Source organism: Cyprinus carpio, chromosome B19 (assembly GCF_018340385.1).
Source record: "Cyprinus carpio isolate SPL01 chromosome B19, ASM1834038v1, whole genome shotgun sequence".
Taxonomy (NCBI): domain Eukaryota; kingdom Metazoa; phylum Chordata; class Actinopteri; order Cypriniformes; family Cyprinidae; genus Cyprinus; species Cyprinus carpio.
The window spans coordinates 9971699-9998623 of record NC_056615.1 but is presented as its reverse complement, the minus strand read 5'-3'; the positions used below and the strand labels follow the sequence as shown (position 1 = coordinate 9998623).

General features: G+C 38.0%; 2 protein-coding genes across 4 annotated transcripts in view; both read left to right on the top strand.

Annotated features, from left to right (window-relative positions):
* The window catches only part of pag1 (phosphoprotein membrane anchor with glycosphingolipid microdomains 1), a 50342-nt gene extending 34993 nt beyond the window's left edge, over positions 1-15349 (top strand). Inside the window, exons 2-9 of one of the 2 annotated variants that reach the window (XM_019119615.2) lie at positions 254-285; positions 363-411; positions 2202-2423; positions 3438-3486; positions 6577-6673; positions 6762-7267; positions 12469-12525; positions 12664-15349. In XM_019119615.2, the coding sequence (XP_018975160.1) occupies positions 2257-2423; positions 3438-3486; positions 6577-6673; positions 6762-7267; positions 12469-12525; positions 12664-12978 (1191 nt within the window). In that variant the 5' untranslated portion in view covers positions 254-285; positions 363-411; positions 2202-2256 and the 3' untranslated portion in view covers positions 12979-15349. The remainder of the gene's footprint in view (positions 1-253; positions 286-362; positions 412-2201; positions 2424-3437; positions 3487-6576; positions 6674-6761; positions 7268-12468; positions 12526-12663) is intronic. The other variant, XM_019119614.2, reaches the window with a different exon arrangement.
* Positions 15350-17932: 2583 nt separating this feature from the next.
* The window catches only part of LOC109107012 (zinc finger protein 704), a 47350-nt gene continuing 38357 nt past the window's right edge, over positions 17933-26925 (top strand). Inside the window, exons 1-2 of one of the 2 annotated variants that reach the window (XM_042745788.1) lie at positions 17933-18649; positions 22997-23226. In XM_042745788.1, coding sequence (XP_042601722.1) covers positions 18404-18649; positions 22997-23226 — 476 coding nt within the window. In that variant the 5' untranslated portion in view covers positions 17933-18403. The remainder of the gene's footprint in view (positions 18650-22996; positions 23227-26925) is intronic. The other variant, XM_042745787.1, reaches the window with a different exon arrangement.

Here is a 26925-nt window from a genome sequence, read left to right as displayed (position 1 = left end):
ATGCAGAATTTATCATCGCATAGAAGAGTTGCTTCTGCTTGCTGTGGGTTCTGTGTAGTTTTTTTTAAATAATATAATGCTTATGTAACCAGTTGTGATTTATAGTCAGTCATTTTTAAGTTTGACTAAAAGCATCTGAACATTTCAGGATTGCACATGTCAAGATGTTCTGCACAATGTGCTGTCTGGTACTACAGTATGTGCAGAGCTCCCTTCCTCAATCTAATCGCCTGCTCTCTTTGTTTCCCTGCAGGCAACAATCACCAGAGCCAAACAAGAGTTCAGGTAGGACTCGTTTGTCATTTTTGGTACTGAGAACTGTACAAGACTTGATTTTTAATAATCTGCTTGTGTTTTTACAGTTTTTTGGGGATTTCCCCCAAGTATATTGACATATTTGAGATTTTTGTGGTAGGTCTTTTCCAGTTGAATCCAGTTGAAAAGATACATGATGTTGGGAATGTTTTATTATGATATCCATATATATCTATCTATCTTACTCAGACACATACAGAAAGCTTAGAACAAGTATTTGACTCAGATGCTGGTAAATGAAGATTTGACCATGCAAATGCAGATAATGCTACGCTTTTAATGATTCTTTCTGATATTAATAAAAGAAAATTAATGATAAAACAATAAAATAAATACAAATTATTATTAAATGAAATGCTTACTAAAATCAATGAAAAGTTTTATTTGTTTACCTGCATGCCATGTGACCATTAGCCAGCATCAGTGAACCATGAACATGTACATGTGTTGTTGTTATTATTATATGTGACCCTGGAGCACAAAACCAGTCTTAAGTCGCAGGGGTATATTTGTAGCAATAGCCAACAACCCACTGTATGGGTCAAAATTATAGATTTTTCTTTAATGCCAAAATTATCATTGGGATATCAAGTAAAGATCATGTTCCATGAAGATCTTTTGTATATTTCCTACTGTAAATATATTAAAACTTTTTGATTAGTAATATGCATTTTCTAAGAACTTTGTTTGGACAAATTTAAGGGCGTTTTTCTCAGTATGACTGGTTTTGTGGTCCAGTGTTGCATTTAATTTAAATTCTCATAGATAAATATTTAAAGTCAAAAGGGTTCTGCTGACAAAAAAGTTTGTGAATCCCTTTTATAGATAACATTTTTATATTATTATATAATATGTAAAAATATTTTTTTATTAATATTTGTTGATATGATTATCGATGTATCTCTCAGTATTCAAATGAAACCTCCACTAATGAAACTAGTGCTAAGTAGGCATTCTGCACTGTTTAACAGGCATTATTTATTTATTAGAATCAGTTAATGCCTACGCCTCAGTAATATTTGCATATAGTTTCTTGAGTAGCACAATTGGCTTTTTCATCTTGTACAAACCTACAGTACTTCTTCTGGTATGCATTAACTATGCACTTTAAGACTAGGACGATAGTATTTGCATTCAAAATAAAGACTTTGGATTTGTTCATAACGAATGCCGACGTCATGTTCTTTGTGGATTTGGGTGGCTTTTGTTCTGCTGTTTCTTATCGGATAGTTTGAGCGAGTGGAGAGGAAAGACTCACCCTTCAGAGAGGCAGCTGTGCTGTCCATCTCCCCTCACACAAAAGATCAGAAGCGCTGCCCGGGCCTCAGTCTCCACTGGGATGCCAGCCATTTGATTGTTATCTGTCTATTCAGCTTGTGGAGGTGGGGCCCACCATCACACATCATCCTGGACCAGGACTCTGTTTAATCTGGCTCGCTGTCAAATTAAACTAGCCTATATGTTTGGGTTACTGAGTGAGACGTCCACGAGCCATTTGTTCTGAAGGAACCTCAGGCTGAGCTCACTGCGGTACCGCATGACAGGATTGTGCATCTGCACATGTCTGCCACCTTGTGGCTGAGGATTCGCAAAACTCATGTGGACAAAGAGCTCTAGCATAGTTAGGGATGATTGCAAGTTTGTTCCATCACGTCATTTGGATCTGAGATTATCAATTCAATTATTTAACAGAATTTAACACTGAAATATATTAATGAACTGACTCAGGGTCTGGAACAAAAAAGAATGAGGTTTAAAATTTTTCTGATTTGGTTTGCTGACTCTGTGAAGTGCAAAGGTCTTTTGGATAACCATCAAACATCAATCTGTTTTTCTTCTTTCCTCCCCCATTCTTTCTCTATGGCGCTATCCATTTTTGTGTCCAGCCTCTGCAGTGAGGTGCATTTGGTAGATGAAGGCGACTCATCATTGTGATGTATAATGGCTCCTGCGCTGAGTGCTATGTTGGGGTCAGGGGCCGTGGGGTCAGAGGTCGCAGGGGCGGCGGCGCTGGCTAAAGGGGAGCTGGCACTTGTAGGCACGCTCACAGCGCTCACGGCTTTCCTGCTGCTCTCTGTCCTGCTGCTGCTGTGTGCTAGCTGCCAGGGGTGAGTATCATAAAAACACTCATATTCTTTGATACGTCTAATATTTTAATACTATAGAGCAGACTATAGTAGATAATATCTAATAGCTAATACTTATATAAAATACATTTTTGTCAACAAATGAGCAGGCTCATATTAAATCTGCACCTTCAGAAAGATCCAAAGAACTGGAATGGCATCAGTCACAAAATTCAACACATACCTTATTCCTGTTATTACATATTTTGGCTAATTTAATTATGCTTTCTAAATGATTATGCATCCATTTACTAATATGAGAGTTATGCTCCAATCTTCATTTAACACAGTTTACCACATTTTACCATAAATCCATTCTGCAGAATTCCACAGATTTTTTTCTCCCTAAACTGGCATGGAAAATGTAAAAAAAAAAGAAAAAAGGCCCACCTAGACCTCCGAATTAGATGTGAAAAATTATACTAAATCATTTGAAAACAAAAAGTGCACTTTGAATACTAACTGTTAATATTAAAAAGGCATTACAATATTTTGGATTTCAGTTCTTAATTTTCAGTTATCTCAAAATGGGCAAATAAAAATGGGAAATAACAAGAAAAATATCAGTATGTCACTAGGCTTACATGTCATGCAATTAATTAATTTGCCATGCATTTCTTGACAAGATCAGTATATATATTTTATATATATATATATATATATATATATATATATATATGAATTATTCTTATTTAATAAGAAGAAATTATGTAAGTGTTGTTGTACTAAATATTTTTATTTCAACATATAACCAGGATAAAACTTCCAATGGCAGTTTCCTTTAGAGCAGATAAAGCTTAATCCTTGATTCAATACTATATTAAATGTGATTTTAAATGCTTTGCTGTCTAGAACAAGGCTTAGTTTGCATCTTAGAATATGATATTGAATGTTGCCACACAAAGACAAAGCAACAGACAATAGATTTAGAGCACACAGCCAAATCTACAGACGTAATCAAAATTTCTCAGTAATTCTCTCCCTCTGACTCCACAGGCAGAAAAAGGGGGGGCCACCAGGAGACCATGAAAACCTGATGAATGGGGTGAGCATGTGCTTCAGTGAAAGAGTTTTAAGCCTGTGCTGCCTCATTGTGGCCATTCCTCGTTTTTCATTTCAAAAGGCATTTTTAATCACAGAGAGTCCCAAGATTACATGAACCATCTTTAGAGTGTTTTAGTCATGAGAATGTGTGACCGCTGTGCTCGGGGGCCTGGTAAAGACGGGAGAACAGAGAAGAGAATGGACGGTCATTGTGCAACCCGGGGTTTGTGGGAGGAAAGCATGAAGCAGAGAGATTAACATTTTTGTTTGGCCGCAGGGAGATGAGAAACTTCACGCATGAGTTGCCTTTCTCTCTGGGTCTGTTGCATCTGAGTGGGTGTTTTCTGTGAAATTATCATCCAAGGACAGAGTTCAAGAGTTCGGGAGATGTTTAGCAGTCAGGAGATTAGTGTGACCTACTGAGGGCATAATTGAGTGCTAAAACACACACATTCATATACACAAACAGCTGTATAGGCAGGGTCTGTGGGAATGTTTTATGCATGAATCGTTCATTGTAACTGTCATTAAATGAGGGGGCCCACCAGCATGTTTGTGGCTTGTTGACTGATTACGAAGGCTTGTGGAGCACACATGTACAGTACACAGATCATAAGGCCACCACACACCCAGCTGTTGATTTTATGTTTATTATATTCATTGGGGTGCGTTTACCTCAAATTTATCGTTAGCTATGCTTTCTGCATTTGCATGCTGTGCACTACAATAACAGCAGCATGAAAGCTGTAAATATTTCTAAACTGTGGTCTTTATGCAAATGCTGTTAATAACACTCACTGATTATGCTTACATTACGACAGAAACTGGGCTCTTGACATTTTGAGGTTTGCGACTTGCGTATTTTGAATTTCACAAGAGTAATTAAATGACTTTTAGATTACATTAAGAATGACAACACATTTTACTACTTAGTCTGGTTTAATTGTTATTGACTGTACTAGAACTTTAACAAATCATTTTTGCATGATGAAAAAGAGGTGGGTACCACTCTAGCCATGTATTGGAAAAGAGAAAAACCATCACTTGCATAAACCAAACCTTAGCTTTTAGATAGATTGCACTGCCTCAAACTAAAAAGAAATGTAACTTTTTTTTTATCAAGATTAAGTTTGACAAATGTTTCTATTAAAGGGGTCATATGATGCTTTTTTTAAGATCATTATTTTGTGTATTTGGTGTAACAGAATATGTTGACGTGCTTTAATGTTCAAAAAACACATTATTTTTCAAATACTGTACATTATTGTAGGTCCTTTATGCCCCGCCTCTCTCAAACGCATCGTTTTCTACAAAGTCCCTCCTTCTGACAAGCGCAGTCTGCTCTGATTGGCCAACTGATCCAGTGCATTGTGATTGGCTGAGCACCGCAAGCAGTTTTACCATCAGTTCAATCCAGAAAGGGGAACAGAGTCGCGTGACAGACAGTGATGAAGCTCATATGTGTTTGCAGTACACAAGCCACGGACGGTTAAGACAGCTGACTCCACTGTTATGTTACCCTGTCTCTCTTTCTCTCTCTCACACACACACACATACACGACGTGCAAAACTCGGCATTTGAACAGTCAACAGCAAATACTTAAACTAATAACAAAACATACTTACAGTAGCTGATTCAGAAGCGCCAGATTGTTGCAGCAAAGTCAGAATTACCTCCTCTCCTAGGTTCACGAAACAGTCGTCCATAAAATGCGTTGCTGTTCTGTTGTAAGTAATCTTAAAGCTTCCTAAATGCATCTACTTTCAGAAGCTTTAAGATTACTACTAGATCTGAAGGGTGCAGTAAGATAATTGTCAATATATGCTACCATTCATCAAGAAAATTCTGAAGGATCATGGGACTTTGAAGACTGGAAAAATGATGTTGAAAATTTAGCTTTGCATCACAGGAATAAATTACATTTAAAATTTTATTAAAATATAAATGTTCTTTAGAATTGTACAGTTTCACAATATTACTGTTTTGCTTTATTTTTGATCAATTAAATACAGCCTTGGTGAGCAAAAGAGACTTTTTTCAAAAACAGAGAAATCTTATTGTCTCTAAACTTTAGTGGAAAATAGACCATTGAAATAATAGTAATTGATTTATTAGAATTTAAATTGGAGAAATTCATAATTTAATCAACTGTAAAAAAAAAAAAAAAAAAAAAAAAAAAGAAAAGAAAAAAGAAAAAATTATCTTCTAGGTCTCATTGTAGATGATATTTGTTACATTACATTTTAAGATTATCATTTATATAAGTGCAGTCTAGTTGTCTATGAAAACTTAACAGATAACCACTTTGGCGACAAACATAGGGCTGTGAGACCCTCTGTATTATATAAAGTGAGTATTAATGATTGTGACGTGATTAAGCAAATGTCTGACATTATCTCTCTGTTAACACTGTAAACCTCTATAATTTTGATGGATATCTGAAGGCAAATCTTTGCAGGATAATATAGATCTTGTCTGTCAATATATTGAGGAGAGCTTCGTTTAAATGGCGGTGTCTGTCACAGACTGACAGGTTAAATGGGGTCTTTGTCTTTCTGTGACAATCTGAGTGGCTCTCAGCTTTTAACCTCCTGCATCTGAAGGATTTAATCACCCTGGCAACAGGCATTTCAATGACCTGCCACTAGGTGGTCTCATAGTGCCACAGCATGGTGTTTTTGCTATGGTTTAAAGATGCAAACAAAGAGCTCAATCCAAGTGTCTTTGTCTCTGGTCTCCTTATAACAGGTTCTCAACCTTTTTTGGTCCATGACCCATTTTTAAATTTAAATTCTTGCACCCCCACTAGTGTCAAAGAATTAAGCTATGCATGTTACCATCTCACAAGTGACCACTTACATTTCGCATTCAGTCAGTTTTATTATTGACCCTGTAACTATAAGAAATAATCAACAGTCTAGCATGTATCTCATCTCAGTGCCTTAATCTATGACAACCCTGTGTGTTTTCATGACCCAAAGGTTGAGATCCTCTGCTTTAGCTTGAAGTCTGAAGGCCGATTGCATCGTTGAATAGTTTTTATTTCATTTATAGTGCATAGGTAACATATTATATCCTATTTCTCCACAGGTGTCAGAAAAGGAAGTATGTAGCCAGTCAGTAGAGAGCCATGGGACTGACTTGGCGGTCAGCAGCTCTCATAATGGGCCTCTTACCAGTGGTACAGGTAACAGTTTACAGCAATGTCTCATTGACACTGTCTATAAACGACTACAATGGATTTTCACACTCTTTCCACTTACCTTTATCCTCAGTACTAACAGACACAATGGACACAAGTCCCCAGCCTTCAGAAGACATGCTGTCCAGCCAATCAGAGATCAGATCCTCTAAGTATCACCAGGATCGCGAATTACCCAGCATTCCACCCATCGATGCTCAAGCTCCTGCAGGAGAAGGCACGTATGAGGTGGTGAAGGACAGCGCCTCCCGTGATGTCAGTGTCGAGGATTGTCTATACGAGACGGTGAAAGAACTCAAGGACATTGGCCTTTCCAACGGTACACTAAGCCCAGAGGAACCACCTGCACCTCTTCTTAATGGCCACCCAAGCCCTGCTACACCAGACCACACCATGCTGCCCAATGGTGTGGAGTATGCCTCCGTCAACCTCAGCAAGAAGAGCCGCTACAGCACTGACATGGAGGCCAGGCGCTCGGCCGCCATTGTGAATTTCGAAGAGCCTGAAGATGAAAAACCACCTCCTGTACCAGACAAAGTACTGGATGAGAATGAGAATCAGCAGATTCCAAATGGACAGGTGGGGCTACCAAACTCTTTTTCTTATGAAATTGTTGTCCTGTAGAGAGTACACTTCCTTGCATGAATCCAGATTATCACAAGGCATAGCATACCTGCACTTGTTTTGCCTGGCAGACGCTGTACAGGTACTGGATTTCTTTTTGATAGTCAGTACTACTGATACTTTAGAAGGAATGTTATCATCTATTCAAAGTACCAGTAAGTTGGTATCCCTAGTACCCTAGGGGTAGCGCAGGAGTGTCTGATCCTCCTCCTGGAGGGCACCTTCCTGCTGGGTTAAGCTCCAGCACACCTGCTTGGAAGTCGCTGCGGCCAAAACCTATGTACTTTAAAGGAATAATTCACCCAAAAATGTAAATTCTGTCGGTAATTACTCACCCTCATGTCGTTCCAAGACCAAATTAAGATATTTTTGATGAAATCTGAGAGCTGTCTGACCCTACATACACAGCAAGGGAACTAAAAATTTTAGTTTTTTTTTTTGCACAAAAAAAGTATTTTTGTAGCTTCATAAAATTACAATTGAACCACTGATGTCACATGGACTATTTTAACGATGTTCTTACTATCTTTCTGGACCTTGAACGTGTCAGTTGCGTTGCTGTTTATACAGGGTCAGAAAGCTCTCGAATTTCATCAATTTGCGTTCCGAATGTGAACAGAGATCTTACAGGTTTGGAACAATATGAGGGTGAGCAAATAATGACAGAATTTTCATTTTTGGGTGAACTATCCCTTTAGGAATAGGTACTACATTTGAATAAATTACTTTGTGATGTCCATACATACTTTATCCACCACCATCATGTTACTACAACTTCAGTCATGTCCCTTCACCAACTTTTATGAATTGTCTCCCATGGGCTCATGGGATGGTAATCCATTGGATGCACACTTCAGAATCTCCCCAGAAGTAGTAGGTCCAGGTATTTTTTGTATACTATTTTTTTACCATATATCACTTTTCTCTTACTAGAGTATATGGTAGGGAATATGGGTGCTGCAGTATATTGTTATTGACGATTGACCATTTTTTCTCCAAAAAATTTCTGATATTGTGACAACCCTAGTAGGGAACTTTTTCATATTTGGATGTGACAAGTAATTTTGAGAATCTTGATTGACTGGCTCAGGTGTGTTTAATTAGGATTGAAACTAAGAGCTAATAGCCTTCCAGGAGCATGACTGGACACCCCTGGAGTAGCATGCAAGTCTTACGTTAAATGAATATGGCAATCACCCAGTGGCATTTTCGTACCAAATTTAGAGTACCATCATATTATCAATTGATACCCTGGTACCACCACAGTACTGTTTTTGTAAGGTTCATTGAAGGGTTAAAATAGTTAATACAGCATCAGTTGCTCTCCTGCAGTAATCATTTCCTTTAGCAGGAGCTACTCCATCTCATGCAGTGTGACCCTTTGACACGTATAATCGAGAACAAAGTAATCTCAGAAACAAACCAAAAAGGAACTGCACCAGCATTCTCCAGTGCCAGCTAAACATAGAGACTGCAAGAGAATAATAGAGAACAGTGTGTTTCCAGCTTAATTACAATCTTTTAGGTTGATGGTGATATACGTACGTGCGCCTGTAGCATACAAATGAAGCCATCTGTAGAGGTGAGCAGACAGGCTGCTGTTGCACCCGCAGTCAATGTCTGCACACAGTGTGAGCATTCACTACAGCTACACACTACTGTCACCAGTCGAGGACGCCCTGCACCTCCTTTGTTCATCACTTCCTCTTGCACTCTTGCTCTGTCAATCTCTCTCTTTTGCTCTAATGTTCGCTCTCTCTCCTTTTGTTGTTCTCATTTGGTGTTTTTGCCCTGTATTTCTGTTTCCTTTGTCCTTGTACTCAAAAATCAATTATATGTCGTTTCCACCAAAAACGGTGCTAGATTTCATGCTCAGCCAGAGATCTACCCAAAACTGACCCATGCTTCTGCTGACCTGAGAGGTGCATTATACACAATGGAGTATGTTACTATATAACTTGCCCACAGATTAAGTGCAACACTGTCTGTAAGATTTGAAAACAAACTTGTGTAATTAAATTAAAGTTACTTATGAAAATGATAACGATTACAGAGGGGGTTACATCTTAATATTTTCACACACATACAGATTTATAAAAAAATTTCCCAAATAGCATTGACCTGTAAACTGTAACCTATTTCATTTCCAAGGTAATCTTCCCAACACTGTATGCAATGCATCAAACAAATAAAATTACAATCAAGCAATTAGTATCCACATTTATTATTTGTGAACAAAATCATTTTAGTCGGCTTGAGAAACAAAGTGTCTGATGCGACACAACATACAGTACATGTGAATGGGATGTTCACCAACTGAACCAATCTGAATGCTACTAGTAAGCAATTAAGTTTGTTTTGCATCATATTTGCCAAAAGTGAGTTTTAAAAACTTGCCATCCATTGGGCTTCTGATGTCAGTAGTTTCTGATTCAAAACCAGCAGTTTAGGGGCCAATGTAGAGCCAAATGTTTCCCAACATTTCTGTAAATGTGTTTAATGATTCCAGATTGGCCACTGGATTTGGCACTGGCACTCTTGGTGCTTACTTGCACCCTTTAGGTTCAAGTGTCTCCTACTACACCATTGGTTTAAACTTGACACCTATCAATCCAAATCCAATTCGCTGTGGCCTGATGTAGACGTGTAATGGGGCTGCAGTGATTCATCATGTCTGTCACATGTGCGCATAGGGATCAGAGCTTTCCAGCTGTCCAATGTCTGACAGCTCACCCTCATGATGAATGAGACGGCAGAGTACTTGTTTACAGGTACATCAGTCTATGTTTGACCAAGAGAATCATTCAGTTAAAGCTGGGATGCCCGAACTGACAAGCGCATGTTGTAACACATGCACGCACATTGGACACATTGCCTCATTAGTTCACGGTGTGAACTGCACTGTATGTTTGGTTATTTGAGGGAAGCATGCAAGCCTGGCTTGAGCAGAGTGCCATGTGTGTCATTATGCATTGGTGCCACTGTCACTATTCTAGCGTGACGGACTGAGGGCAGCTGTCTTTTATAAACTGTGATTTCAGCACATCAACACTCAGAAGTCTTCTGCTGAAGGGAAGGACTTTTATTGTTAGCACTGATGCCTTGTCAAAAGATGTGTGGGCACATTCTGACAACTGTGTTAAAGCAAATACTAATCGAGACTATTGAGTGCAGCACTACAGGCCGTTGCTTCACGCCCAGGCCGTGCTGTCAGCATCCTGTCAGTGTCAGGGTGTCACACCCCCGGACTCATTATGTTGTGTTTTCCCTGCATGTGTTCCATTCCCCATGTTCTGTGTGACCCAGTTTCTGTCCCTCCTTAATTGATTAGTTCCCAGGTGTCTGATTAGTTCCCAGGTGTCTGATTAGTTCCCAGGTGTGTCTCCTTAGTCACTTGTTAGCCTGTCTTTAAAACCCATGTCTGCTCAGTCTGTGTTTGTCGGGTCTACCAGTTACATACGTGTGTCTTCTGCCTGTGTGCGCCATGTTGGAGTTACCCCTGTGTTGGATTAATAAAGACTCTCTCGATTACTCTCTACTTCGTGTTCCTTCTGGCAGCGTAGTGTGACACAGGGTATGATCTAATGTGAACTAATGGGTATTCAGCCATTGGGGAATGTATGTGTTCAGTAAGAAGGGCACTGCAAATGGATCCACCAGTCATTGCATTCCACCTCAGTACTATGCAAAATTTGGCAAAAATAAATGACATTTGTATTCAGCTTGGTCTACTTCAGGTCTCTATGCAGGTGTTTGTGGGTGTAGTCAAAGTCCCTTTTAAGGAAAGTCAGCTCACTCTGCGGGCATATTTGCAACGCCTCCAGGCAGCTATTTCGGACATGCAAGACCAACTACTACCTATTTGAATGGAGTACTAGCTTGCCAAACTGACATGTAGATAACATATTTCAATTTAGCAATAAAAACTGATGTGAACTGTTCCATAAGTGTTGTTTATTATGCTCAAATAGCATTAAAAAACAATATATAGCAAATGTGCATGTGCAGTCCTGTGCAGATTGTTTTTATGGGAACTGGCACTTCTAACAACAACTGCTATGATGCAATGACTTTACCAATCAGCATCTGATTCTTTTATTTAAGGCAGTCTTATTCCAACATATTGCACATTTCACTTTCTTCTATTCATTATGTCAGTGAATTGTTTTGGTGTATATATATATATATATATATATATATATATACACACCAAAACAATTCACTGACATTAAATGTTTTGACACGGCATGAGATGCAACTGTTATGAAATGGCTTTCATCATCACTAAAATGCAATTTATTTCACTATGAATAAATATGTTATTTAATATATATTTCATGCAAATAGATATATATGGGTGTATGTGTCTGCTATGATGTCATCACACACAAAAACCTGAATCTTTGTGTCTGTCTGTGTGACAGTGCAGTGTGTTTTAATTATTCATTGCTTATATGGCCAAATCAATGGACGAGACACTTTAATTAATATAGAGGGCTGGACAGAGACAAAGGCAAGAGTGAATTAGCAGATAAGCCCTATTGTAAGAGACATTTGTTAGTTATGATGAGGTCAGGGGTGTTTTGTGGAGCCACACGGATGGGCTATTAAATTAATTGCTTTGCTAATTATACCAATATCAAAGCACATCTGGCAAGTCCCTGATGCACATTCTGTGCAATCATATCAAAGCAAAGCACACCTCAAGTTCACAGGGTGAGATGGCTTCATCAAAACAGGCTTGATATTTTGGCACTAAAACATCTAAGGATTAATCTTGAATGAGTTATAGCAAATTTCCCGCTTAACTGTAATCTGTCTGTCAGTGAGGTGACTGCGACAGGGATTGATACTCTTCTCCAACAGCCAAGGTGTCTGCTATTGATCTTCTGTAGGATTTACTTTGTTAATTAATGACTCAGTTAATGATTCTCTTTGTAAATATATAACCTTTCTTGCTATGACAGGAACTGTACATTTGATTTCAATTAGTAACTCTTAAGTAATGAATGAGTGGCTTAGTTTTTGCATCAATCAGTTTTTGACACTAGCATGTGTCAGCTGAAGTGAGCCATTTCCTATACTGCTGTATGTTTAAACTGATTAAATATGAAGCGTTTTAAACTAATGGTATTGTTTCAATCATTGTCCAACAGTTACACTCCCCGCTGACAACTCCAGAGCTTCAGGACAACGTGTCTCCAGACAGTGAGGTAGGCTCGGCATCAGCATCTTATAAAGACCCACTTGAAGTCTTTGCAATAATTAATAATATTTGCATAATAATATTGCACTGAACCAAGTCTGTGGAGTAAAGATGTCTTATTCTCTGTTACATTTCTGAATTTCAGTCATCAGACATGTACTCCAAGGTAGTGAAGAATTCTATAAAGGAAACTGAGAATGACTACAGCAGCATTGGAGACATCAAAGGAATGGTTCCGGAGTCGACTTCCAGTGATCTTTACGCCACGGTTGGGGATGAATACCCAATGGCTCTTGGCTCCCAGCCTCCGGAGGGGCTTACAGAGAATGCAGACCCTGGGTACGAGACCATCAAGATCTCCAAAGCATCTGAAGAGGCTCATCAGGGCAATGGGATAGTGGAACCTGACTACGAGAGTGTGGGGGAACTGGGTCTTAAAGGGGAGATCTCCCGTCTCTGACCACTCAACTAATGGACTGTGGACACTGAGAAATTACTTCTCTGAGGTTTAGAAGTGGAAGTTGGGTTGGTATTGCGTGTATAATGCACTTAACCTTTCCTGATTTAATGTTTTTGAGCATAGCATTCATGCAGCGCATTGTTTTTGAATATTATAAATGAAAGGGTTCATTCAGACCAAGCACAGGAAATGAAACACTCTAGAGTTTCTCAGAAGAGGGTTTGTTATGCTATTCATGTGTATATTTGGGTACCACAAACCCAAGTTGGCCCTTAGGTGCCCCTCATTGGCATCATTCATGATGGATATGTTCCCACCACTTTGCCAATATTTTCCCCACACATTATGAAATAGCTTGCAGTAGGGATGCATCTAATACATGTGTTGAGCTGGAGTTTTCAGAGCATTTGTTATTTTTAATGTTTTCTGGGCAGTTGATGTGGGCAACGATGGCTGATGCTCTCCAATACACACGCTGGCTCGAATCGCTTTCCACGGTTTGTTCCCGTTCTAGTGAAACCACAAAACAAAATGCTAACAAATACGTCCCCACTACTGATATCCACTAATTTACAGCTGTAATTATGGTTTATTAAAATAAAGAGTTACATTAGGGCGAATTAGAGCCTGAAACCTCTTACACACAAAGGAATACTTTTTGCTAGACCAAAGATTAAACATTAACACATGTATAAATATCAAGCAAGAAGAACTACTCCATTGAGAACACAGCAACACAAATGTGACTGAAATTAGTTTAAATGATAAAAAAAATTATAATGTTAATGTTATTTCAGATTTGAGATACAATATGCTACTGCTAACTGTACATCACTTATCAGAATAGCAAAAGATCATGTTTAATTATGTTTGCATATCCTAATCAATATACACGAGCTAAGCCTTCATCTTTTGTGACATAATAAGCAGCACATCTGTGTAACCCCCTTCCCAAGTCTCCACCACTTTTCAAAACAAAGTGAAACCAATGGCTGTGCTCTTACGAGAAATATTTTATTCATAATGTGTACTAGTAGTTTCCATGCGTTTGCACGCTGCACCTGCTGTGAGCTCCACTCTGTCTGCCTGTTTTCATGTGATACTAGTTGAGCAACTGACAGAGTTGTGTCCTTATACAACCCCAAGAACAGAACCAATCAGATCGAGTCAACAGTAGACCTCTCAGCTCAGTCCATTAAGGAACTACCTTCATTTTAATCATTCAGAACTGCTGGAGCATTTACTTTCACAAGTAGTAAGCATGAGATGTTCACATAAGGCATATCAAAATATAAAAGAGGAACATTTAAATGTTGCCATCATTCTGAGCCATTTAAAATGTTTTATATTCAGTGTGTCAAATCACAGGCTCTGGTGAGGAAGTGACCTTTTAGGTACGCAAAGTTAAGCACACTCATTTATGAGTGTACTAAAAGGGTATTAATGAAAAGTTGGCTATTTATTGCTGGTGTGAGTTCACATCCTTTCAATTGTTCACTTATTACCATTTGTGATGTAATTGAGCTATGTTATCAATATGTATGTGTGATTTTTTTTTTATTGACAGCTGTATTGATTGAGTATCAGATACATTATATATTTCAGATATTGTTTGGTTTTTACATGTAATAGGTACGCAACATTTCAAAAGGCTGAAAAGCACAGGAGAAAAGAGACATCATGGTACTGCCACACTGCAGCTTTGCCTGGCAGCTTATGTACTTTATTATCAGGTATGCATTTAGCTGCTTTTACATTCATGTAGCAGTATAATCAAAAAAGCATAGCGCATCCAGACGCTGCATGGGACAACTTCATGCCAAGAGACACTTGTAAATATTCAAAAGACTATTATGATCTATTAAATTATGTCAATGTTTAAGTATAGTTCTGTAATAATTGGCAGCAGCTCTCAAATGACAGCATGTGGAACTTTTATAGTTTGTTTGTATTGAGGAACTAATGAAACTTTAAGAGTTATTGGAATACATGCTGTTTTCTAGATGCATTTTTAAGTAAAGAAAGTTTATTGGAGGTTTATTAACATTTTAAAGGCTAATAACAGGAATATGTATTTCTTTGGAGTTCTTTAGCACTATTTAAAATCTGAGGTTTAATTAAGGACTGTGGATGGAGTGCAGATGTTGTCTGTGTTTGCTTGTAATGGTACGTTGTGTTGGTACAGGTTCCATATGAAGAAGATTCTTGTTTTATTTAATATCATGGTGAAACATTGAACATTTGGTTTCTCCCTCTAACCAAATTTTGTGTATTAAGTTGTTAATAAGAATGAATTTTACATTTGTTTATTTCATCATAATCATATTGTGGTATTTGCTTATTAAACAATATAGTCATGCTGGAATAATAATTTAATGTGTGTACATGTTTATTCAATACACACACATACACACAAACACACACACACACACACACACACACACACACACACACACACACACATATATATATATATATATATATATATATATATATATATTTTTGCATCATTGCAATCTTAAGACAAGAAAGGACATTTCTACTGGCTTAGTGCACAAAAGCACAATAATCTCTTGATATTTAATCTGCCAATAAATCCTAATAAACTAAATTCTCAAGTGTAGAAAAACAACCTTTGATAAGGCGGTTTTATTATCATGTCAGTGCACTGGTATTAGGGGACTTAAGGACATATTTCACTGTCCAGCCAGGTATTGATTGAATCTGTGGTCAAAGCAACATGCATTTTCAATGCAAGTACTCCATAAGGGAGCGGCAGCAATCAAGGACATTGAATAGATTTTTTTTTTTTCACTTCATAAGGATAAATTGTTTGTTAAAAGATGAAATATTCCCAGCCATGCCTCAAGGGGTTATTCCTATAGACAGTTTGTTATAAGCGAATCATGCCCACAAGCACACAGTAATTATATTATACTTTGAGAGGCTATGCGAGAAGTGCGGTTCTTTAATCAATGCTACAATCGATTCAGAACTCACACTGACAAGCATATACAACATGCACATGTTTGTGCTTAACCATACACAAAGGTAAAAATGTTCAATTAAGGAAATTAAGCAAATTACACACTTAAAGCTGTAATAACATAATCTCTGAGTCAGTATGCTACATCTACTGCTATTATTTCTACTATTTTGACAAGAAATTTTTTTTACTTTTATCAGCAATGGAAAAAAAATTAATTTCTTACTGCATATTTTAAATGAAAAACAAAATCTACTACAATAATCTACTTACAGTATTTATTACTAGTAATTTCATAATTTTAGCATGTGATGATAAAATGTATAGTCTGAATGCTCACTTTGAATAAATGTAAAATACATATAAGTTAAATTTAAACGTTAGTAAACTTTAGTTAACTAGTAAACATGATTTTAAAAAATGGATTGTAACAGTGATTGTTTCCATGTGTCTGCTTGAAAGTTATTTTAGTGTGGTCAAATTAAGAAAGAGACTGAGGTCTCTGGGATATACTGTTACTTTCACTTTGTTCAAGTTTGTGAGATTGTGACTGACAGTAGCCTAGATTACACTGATATTATTTGTCATAAATTTACATTTTAAAGGACTAACATAATGTAAGTCTGAATTATAAAGTTTTTGTCTCTGCCCGAATATGCCTAAATAGAATCTCAAAATATTAGTCCAAATTTAAATTATTTAGAAAACATAAAACACAAGAATGGTTACCTGAATGACCTACTACTTCAGACAAGATACTGAAAAGCAAATCCAATGGACATCCCATGAGGCCATGGGAGAGGAGTTGTGAATGGCAGTGAAGTGGTGAAGACAACATGCAGAAAGTCTAGATTACATAATACACACATTTACACTATCCACTTTATTTTTACTGTAAGACTGGTTGCGGCCATTTGACATGGCTTCCAGTCTCATCTGCGTCCAGCTATTTTTAGCTGTGCAAAACATGTCTTTTTGCTGCTTGATATTGCAAATTGGTGTCTTTCCATATTTTGTAATTTATTATCTTAATTATGAACAAATTTGTAGTGCAAACAGTTTTACCATTTGCAGCTAATGAACCGGAAATCTCGCACATTCACAGAAAACGGCTTACTTCCGCTTTGAAGAATAAGGTAGATATAAAGTATAATTTTCTTAAAGGTCACTATTACATTTGGTATTTAAAATCATTTAAGCATGCATAAAAGGGATAGTGCAGCCAGGAAATAATCATTATGTTAATAGTGAGACAGGCTGTTATCCTGTTGTGTTCTATGGAAGAAAGAAAGACAGGTTTGGAACAACAGACAAGATAAGATCCCCATTTTTGAGTGAACTATCCCTTTAAGACGTCAAAAACAGAAATATGTCAACAGCATTTCCTTTCCTCGACATAACAAATCACGTTTAAATATTTGCTTTATGGTCAGAGTAGGTCAAGATTATGTTTTGGTATGTGACGAGTATTTGAGTGATTTTCTATAAAGTTATTCTACCACTGACAGGTCCCACCACAGAGGTCCCTCGGGGGGAATCCCTGCCGCCTGTCAATCATTCCCGCCGGGTCACACACAGACGCCTATGACCCTGCTCTGCCGGGATACTGTCATCACTGTTATTAATGTTATGAACACTGACCGGCCTACCTAAATAATAACTACTCAAAGACTCTCCTCTTCCCATCCGTGCGTAATTGTTTTAATCGCAGCAGCGCCCGTCGCTTGTGTTTGGAGGGAAGCTGCAGGAGAAAGCGAGTGGAGGAGTGTGTGCCGCCAGCCAATCAGAACGCACACTGGCTGCGCGAGCGCACATGTTTACAGGCGACATTCCGCCGGTAGAGCCAGTGGCTCCAGAAAACCCGGATGGATTACTCGGAATGGAGTCTTTCTCACACGAAACCGGATTTACGCCGATATGAAGTGAAAACTAGCTATTAAAACAGCACCCTCGACACTGGAGACGCTCATTTATACTATAATATGAATCAAATTTCTGGTGGTCCGTTCTTTGGTGATTTATCACATAAATTCCCGCTGTGTGTATTGTGAAAAATACATCGTGTTTATCGATCCAAAACTGCCGCTCCGCGCCACGTTTTACAACAACCTGTCAGCTTTAGGGGAACGGCAAGCAAAACAAACAGGTCGACAGAAGAAAGATATCGGTTGCCGGTCGGTGCTTCGGTCAGACGGACAGGGAGGTTATCAAGCATAGCTCATTTGCATTTTGTTACGGTTCACTGCTCGCGCCGGTGAAATATGTGGATGCGGTCCAGATCTGTGGTAATGTTGTCGTATTATTATTTGCATGGTCGGCCCGTTATGACGGTCAGTCCGTTCGGGTTTTGTCAGCGTGACATTTCTTGTTTTTAAAGCGACATTGTCGTGCAAAGATAGAAGTAATTTTTATTTGCGCATTTCATTGTTATAATCAACTATGCATACGCGGCGGCTGGTGAAGCGCTCGGTCATCGGGAGCCGCGTGTACGCGCCGGGTTTAACAGGAGACGCGGCTCCGCTCTCGGGAGTGATCCAGGCTGTCAAACAAGACAACAGAGATGCTTCGACCGGACATCGGCGCAACGTGTACACGGTGCTCATGCAAGACGGGAGCCTGAAAGAATACTCCGAGGAAGAGATTGCACAGATGACTGCGAAAGCGCCGCTGAAGTCGAGCTTGAAGGTTTGTGTGTGTGCTCAGCTGGGCTTGTTGTTGTTGTGCTGCTTGTCGCACACAGTCTTGTTTACAGTGCACTGAGAGATTGTTTGTTTGATGATCCAAATATTTCTTATCTAAACGTGTGAGCATTGCAGTAATGATGCTGATGCTACTGGGGAGTCGTTGGCCCCTCAAATCAAACATTTTGAGGCCAAATTAGTTTTTAGTTGCAAAATTCTACAATTTCTTGATACAAATAGTCGTTCAGAATCGCCGGTGTCCATGCTCACCATCTAGTGCATTAAACTGACACTTTTGGTCTCTGCATTGTTGGATGGGAACAGTTGCAAAAGACTGTGAAGTGCATATGAATTTAAAATGTACTTTGCATATCATCTTTACTTTTAACTTTCTAAGTGGAGACCATTTAACGGTCACTGTGCTGTGATGAAGGGGCAAACAAAACAAAAACGGTGCTTTGGTCACAAAAAGTGCTAAAATGATTCGGATATTTTTCTAGGTTTATTTAGTATAACTGTGTGTTTGAAATGATGTCACTTCTGTCTGTATTCATGCAATATAAATATCACAGTGTTTTTAAAGTAATATTTGGGGAGAATGTCACTCATCTTGTATTCTTACCAACGTTCTTCCTTTAGCGCGAATCAGATTTACATATGTATTTGATTAAACACTTAACTTATTTTTTCTTTTAACATACTGATTTTTTTATTTTTTAATGACTCGCGTTCGAGGGAGTCATTTGTGAACTCAGTGACGGCTCTGAATGATTCACTATGTGACTCAAATCGCTAACTCGCTCGTGAGCTCAACTCTTCTGCATCGTGAATCTTTTCACTAAAAAGAACCGGTTCTTAAGAGTCATTTGTTCGAGAATCGGTCATCTCGCGCGGTGTCCATTGCATTCAGCGAACACAACGCGACAGAAAGATGCAAAATAGCGGTGATGAAAACACTGACTAAATTGATGCAATTAAACTATCGCACAATCGCATGATGAAATGTGACTAAACCGCATATAGACAAACTAATTTTCCCAGAACGAGTAGATTACAAATTATTGTCGTAAATTAGACTTGTTTTGTTTCATTTGTGGCCGTTTTAGTCGAGGTCTGTAGCCATGTAGGGCTGTGTAAGCCGCTGATTATCTGAGTTTAGTGGGTGGATAACAGTGGCAAACAAACACGCTCTGCAGCATTCACGCGCCAGGAGAAGCATCTGTGCGCGCGCGCGTACAACAGCCTCCATCTCTCCTCTGCAACCGGCTCTTTTAGTGTTTTTTTAGTGTTTTCGACATTCATTGCTAGTGCAGTGATCGTGTTTTTATAAATGTCTCGTTTGATTTTTAGTTAATGCTCAGATCAAGCTCATTTTATTCACTGAACTCCGCGTGATTGCACACTAGGCTGAGTGCGTTGCTTGCACGTAATTGCAAAATACAAAGGGTTTTTTATAATGACCTAATTGCAGTCAAGTTATACAGCCTGAGGTGCCATATCAAAACAAAGAGGGTCAAAATGACAAGAACGGCACCAGCTCTATTTCACTCTTTTACAGCCAGAGATGCAAGACTTTGATATGTAGGTTTTGCATGGAAATAATTCAAATTAGTATAAACAACCAAATAAACATAATACCTAAAATCTGCATGCTATATTTCCATACACGTTTTATCTGTTTGCTGGTGTACATTCAATTTTTGTATGTGCTTGTTTTTGGCAAGTGTGGCAACTGATATGCTTCAGTGTTTTTATAATCTGCACTACCAATCAGACATCCATTTAATTTTTATTCAGTGCCACTTTTTATTCGAGCAGCTATTATATACATCACATGCTGACATGTTCTCTGGTGATATATGATGGGGAAAAAGTTAAGATTTAAGCAATGCAAGCAAGGAGGGATGTGAAACTAAAGTGAGGGCTAATGGTCCCGGAGCAGCTGCTTCATTACGGCAGCAAAACCCAGCTCTACAGAGGGTCATGCTCATAGAATCTGGGGCTTTGGCAAGGCGCCTGGATTCCCAAACGAATGCCATTCGGCTTGGGGGAATGCCACTTGTTGACTTGCATAGTAAGGAGGGGCTTCGCGTTAAGTGCGTTACAGTGTGGCATTTCCAGACAAAGGCGGACTAGATTGTTTTTGTTCCCCTGTTGTTTCCACTGCTTAATATCAAAATTTAATTAACACACACGGGCTGTCTAACAGTTTAACTCTTTATGCACCAAGGCTTTGTTGCTGGTTTACATTTTATTCACATGAAATGATTGATTATTTGGTCATAATAGATGCAAGCTTTAAACATTTTTGTTATTGTTTTACGAAGAGCATCATAATTCCTTTTACAGTGGATATCTCAAAACTTAAAGTGCCACATCTCACATGTGAACGTGCATTGTGTGTTTGTTTTTCTCGTGAATATTCAAATATAAATAAATAATTTGTAGATAATTAATTTCGAGTGCTTATCTGTGTGCATCCTGCTCTCAAATCTAATTAGTGCTGTTATTAGATCAGTCGAGATCTGTTTAAATCGATTAAAATCATTTAACTCTTTAGCAAAAAAATATCTCATTTGAATAGTTTGACTGGCACATGAATTGTGACCCATATTTGATCAGATTGGAGTCTGTGCTCCACATGAGGTGAGAAAGCTGTGGTCGTAAAAAAAAAAAAAAAAAAACAAGCACACAAAGCAAGGGTGTGTGTTTTTATCTTGAGAGAGAAAGACTTAATAGTGTGTGAAATTTAAATTTGAACTTGTCAACTGTGCAGTTTTGATTTGACGCTTGAAAGTCTTGCACAACATGATACCGCTTTAACAAATCTGTTCATCTCATGAAAATACGCCAAAGCCTGGCATTCATCTTGTTCATGAAATAGCATTATTCCTGCCCTATGGGAGGTTTAAAGAAAGAGTTAACCCCAAAAAATGAAAATTCATTCACTCTTTTAAGTCTGTTTTTCAATGAAGCACCATTAGTAAAATTTCGTATTTTTATATTATATTTCTACAGTATTGTCTAAAATTAAATAAAAAACAAAACACAGACTAAAATCATACATTCTTGAAGTGAATTTAGACATCACAACATTATAATGGATATTTATTTTGATATTTGCTCGATTACATTTTGCAGTGTTATTAAATGTTAAGCATTTTTAAATGTAAAGGTTTAAGTGTGTTTGATAACACCAACATGAACACTAAGAAAAATTATATTCATAATTACATATCCAATTTTATAATCAATAATATGAATATATAGTAAATATATATTATAAAATCTCTTATATTGGCTGATAACCTATCGTGCGTCCCTATAGTTTTTCACCCAAAGTTTATTGTTTGGCTGCAGAGGAATATCATGCATAAGTTAAATAGACCATGTTTGGGATACATTTTAATATCCTTCTTTTTAAAGCTTAAATACATAAACCTAATTTATTGTTATTGTATGGAAAAAAGCAGCCAGTACATTCTCCAAAATTTCCCCTTTTGCGTCCACAGAAGAAAGAACGTCATACGGGTTTGGAACAACATGAGAGTGAGTAAATAATTACAGTTGGCACATAAATAAAAAGAAACTCTATTAAAATACCACACTTAACTACTAGTGAGGTAAAATTCAGTTTTATATGTCGTTTCTTGGACCGGTATTGAGGCAGGTATTCAGGTAGCCATCCATTTAATTTTTTACTTCATTATAGCATGTAAACTCACAGCTGCTCAAAGCCCAGCATGATGGGCGTTTACTCTCTCCTCCGTCAAACTAATCATGTTACGGTAAGATAATGATCTGGATTGCATGCCGCTCACTGTTCGATCACGCTCTCCGTTGCTGCATACAGTGATGTACGTCGTCTTGGCCCTTGTTTGCCCTCTCGTAGTATGTGGTTTAGTGTACCACAGCTTTAGTCACAGTGCAATAGAAAAGTCTACGGCTGCTGTGCAGATGAGACGTGCAAGAGGAAAAGCTGCTCGTCTTTGCATTAGTGTGGTCACGGATGGTGGCTTGTTTTGCTAAGGGGGAAATGGTAGAGCGAGGGGGATTTATTTTTCTTTTGTCAGCAGCGCAGATATCTTCTAAACAAACGAGCCTGCAGATGAGCGAATAGGATTTCTCCATCCAAAGCATTGTTCAGGTGTTTGTATTGACCGGTGCATTAATTACCAACAGCTTAAATACAGCCTAATGTTCCATGAATGCAAGCAAACAAGCCTCATGGCAGGGGTCTATACCATTAAAGGCCCCGTAGGTGTAAATAGGGCTGCATTGACAGGAGCCACGTGGAGAGACTATTAACACAGTTAAGACTGAAGAAACTCAAATGTGTTTTTCTCTGCAGAGCACCTGTAATGGTGGCCAGCGGGACGGGCCCACGCAGGGCCAGAATGGGGGCGTGCAGAGAGGAGAGGTGCCCTCCCTCAGCCCAGAGAGCACAGAGGAGCCAAGGGTGCTGGAGCACAAGCGAACGGGCCGGGCGCTAGAGCCAGAGAAAGATCACACCCGCTCTGTTTCTCTGCTGGAACAAAAACGCAAGGTGGTCTCTTCCAGCATCGACGTACCACAAGCCAGGTAAGAAAGCAAGATGAGCGCCCGCTACAGGCACAGATGAGAACTGAAGGAATGATGTATGTTATTGTTTACTTCATTTTTTCATTTTCATGTTGTAAAAAAGAACTAGACTGTAGTGCAGGTGAGATGTTGGTTTTCACATTATTTATCAGTTTTTTCAATAAAGTTGCATACATGGATTTTTTCATAAACGGATGGAAAGTCTGGCTATGTGAGACTGATTGTAGTATATATACCACTGTTTAAAAGTTTGGGGTCAATAAGATTTCAATGTTTTTGAAAGAAGTTTCTTATGCTCACCAAGGCTGCATTTATTTGATCAAAAATACTATTATAATGTGGAATATTATTACAATTTAAAATAAGTGTTCTTTGTTTAAATATATTTTAAAATGTAATTAATTTCTGTGATGGCCAAGCTGAATTTTCAGCATTAATTGTCCTTTAATTGTATTTGTTATTTTAATTTTAAAATTTAATTGTAATTTACTGTTATATAATCATTACATAATGCGCTCTAAGCGAAATGAAGACCAACAGTATATTGATACAAGCTTGTTTGTGGTTTGTGAATCCTGTAGTCTAAACGCTTTAACAGCATTTGCACTTTTTTCTGACACCTCTAGCATGCAGCAAACTGTAGAACTACAAAAACATTGTGACAGCTGTATTCCTTTATTTGTAATTTGAGGCACGTTTTAACACACACAAACACACAGTCTTTTTAGTGTGACTTTTTAGATCCTAAAACTCAATTGGCAATTCAATTGACATGAAGCATCTGCTGTCTGATAGCTCTATTACTACACTGAGGCCTGATATCGACTCAATATTTATTTGTTGACGAATTATTGATCTCATAGCTCAATTTGTCTCACTGAGCAATGAATTTATTTTATGGCTGAGAAAAATGTTTGTGATTTCCGTCTGCGTTAATTGGCCTTGCATGTTTGATTTGCTATAGGTTGACTACCGATGTCCCTGGGTGATATATTGATCACCTCAGTGGTGCTCCATTTATGAAGCTCATTATTTTTAATGCTTATAGAAAAAGGCGATTAATCCTCCATGTACAACAAATTATGTATCTTGAGAGATTGCACTGCTGGTTGTGCTATGGTGCAACACAATTAGTTTTCTAAACAGATTATTAATATTAACATGACATAAAATAACATCAACTTCCAAGTTATTATAAAAACAAACATTTCATATTCGAGGATCATGTCACACTAAAGACTAGAGTAAGGGCTGCTGAAAATTCAGCTTTGCATCACAGGAATAAATTACACTTTAAAATATATTACCATATAAGTTATTGTAAATGTAATAATATTTCATAGTATTATTGGTTTTACTGTTTTTTTTTATCAAATAAATACAGCCTAAGAGTTTCAAAAACTTTTTTTAAAAATCTTACCAACCCCAAACTTTTCAACTGTATCATAAACCTCTAGGCAGTGCAATTCATCATGATCTTATCCTGGCTAAAATCGAACCAATTTTTAGATTTGTGTGCTTGAGTTGATTCAATCTCACAGTGCGTGTAACCATGTTTGCTCATATATTTTCTTTTCTGTGTTTCTTTTGGACAGCTCAAACCTCAAAACGTGTACGTTGAGCTCTGAGGTCTATTAGTCACGATTTTGGATATGAAGCAGCCACAAGTTTAAATATCTCAAAATAATTATGGTGCCTTTCTGTTGGCAGGGCCAGTCAGTTTAGACAAACACAGACAAAGTTCTGGATAGTGTGCTTTGCTTTCTTTTGCATTTCTCAGCTCCAGGATAGTTGATCAATCCATTGTGGCAAACAAGCCGGAGGATTAGCTTTACTGTTATTGTGTAAAGTGTTTCCAACATGTCAAAATCAATATATAGAGCCTTGTGACGAATGGTTTTTATAAAGCACCAGTGAAGACCATTAGATTCCACAGGCCAAGAGTCTATTGTATGAAATCACATGAGCGCCATGCACTTAATTAGATGAACACAGAGAGGACACTTAGACCAAAAAAAGGTTAGATATAGGTTCAGCTACCTTGTGTTTAAATTCAGGAGTAGGTGTGGGCGTCATTACTCTGAAATTGTGATTGATTGTCAGTGGTCTACCTAAATGGGAAATGGTGACACATAAGGAAGAGAATGGAACAATTAAGACTAAACTGTTGTGAGGAAGGTGATCCAGATACTTGATTGTGATTGGAGAGCAGGTTGCACGCTCTTGAAGTTGTGATTGCAAACAGCAGTGACCTAGATGCAGTAACACTTTAATATCACAGGACTGGAGCTTGTAAGTAGCCACTTGGTTTGTGTTCAATCAGTGTACAATAGAGAGTGTGCTGGAGTTTGTTTGGTGACCTGCAGGTCTAGGGGGGGTGAAGGGGGTCACACGTTTCCCATCTCACGTCAGCTGTTTCAGTGTTCATTATTGGATACTGAATAGCTTAGTTCATCATATTTGTTTACAGAGTTCCACGACAAGCATTCTGTGTCTTGTATATTAGTTGACCCAACGTGATTACTGACCTCTCTATTTCCCCCGCCAGCTTTGCTGAAAGAGTGGTTTATTAAAAGATTGAGAAATGCAGTATGTGGAAACCATTTTGGTTCCTCTTTCTATTAGTGTACAACATAAATCTACAGCAGCTTTATATTTTTTCTATGGCAGGAAATAACCTATGTGAACAAGAACAGTCTGACTTTTAATGTTGCAGGCCTCCACAGACTAATTGTGAGCAGGAAATGAATAATTGTGTGTGTGTGTGTGTGTGTGTGTGTGTGTGTGTGTGTGTGTGTGTGTATGTAGAATTGTGTAAAAGCAACATTAGTTGACTACCGCCAATAAAAAATAAAAGAGAGAGAGAATATGGACAATATTTACTTACTTTTAAAAAGATGAACCAAATTTGTTTATTTTCTATCTTCTATGGAGCAGAAATCTTTGAAGAATGTGCTTCCCACTCTTTTCCATTAGTCATGCACCAAAATAAAAATTTTGGACACGCTGGGCTGGAAAACAACACAAAAACAACAAAATAATTATTTTAAGACTTTTCTACACGTTTCTTCCACAAACGCATCGATTCACTTCAGAAGACCTTTATTAACCACCCAGAGCTGTGTGAAGCATTTTTTATGATGGCTGGATGCACTTTTTGGGGTTCAAAATCTCGAGCACCATTCACTGCCATTATAAAGTTTGGAAGAGCCAGGACATTTTTTTATATAACTCTGATTGTATTCATCTGAAAGAAGAAAGTCATACACACCAAGGGTGGCTTGAGGGTGAGTAAATCATGGGGTAATTTTCATTTTTGGGTGAACTATACATTTAAGTGTGTTATCAAGGTTACATGTTTAACATTTAAAATAAGAGATCTGTAATCGTGAATCATTGTTTATGGATCTTGATATATAGCTTATATTCACCTGTGGGAGACTGCAGCAGGGACAGTGGTCAGGAAACCAGATTGGAGGATTCTCCAAATAAACCTATTGCTCTGAGAGCTCAATCCCATGAGTCCATTAAAATAAGCTTTTGCATTACTGTGGTAAAGCTACGGAAATGAATGCAACCAAATTACTAGGTTTCTTATAACCTCTCATATAGCCATATTGCTTGAAATATGGGTGTAACTTTTGTTATAGCTTTTTTTCTTTAACAACAAGCCCCCCCCCCCACCCCCCTGTTGATCCA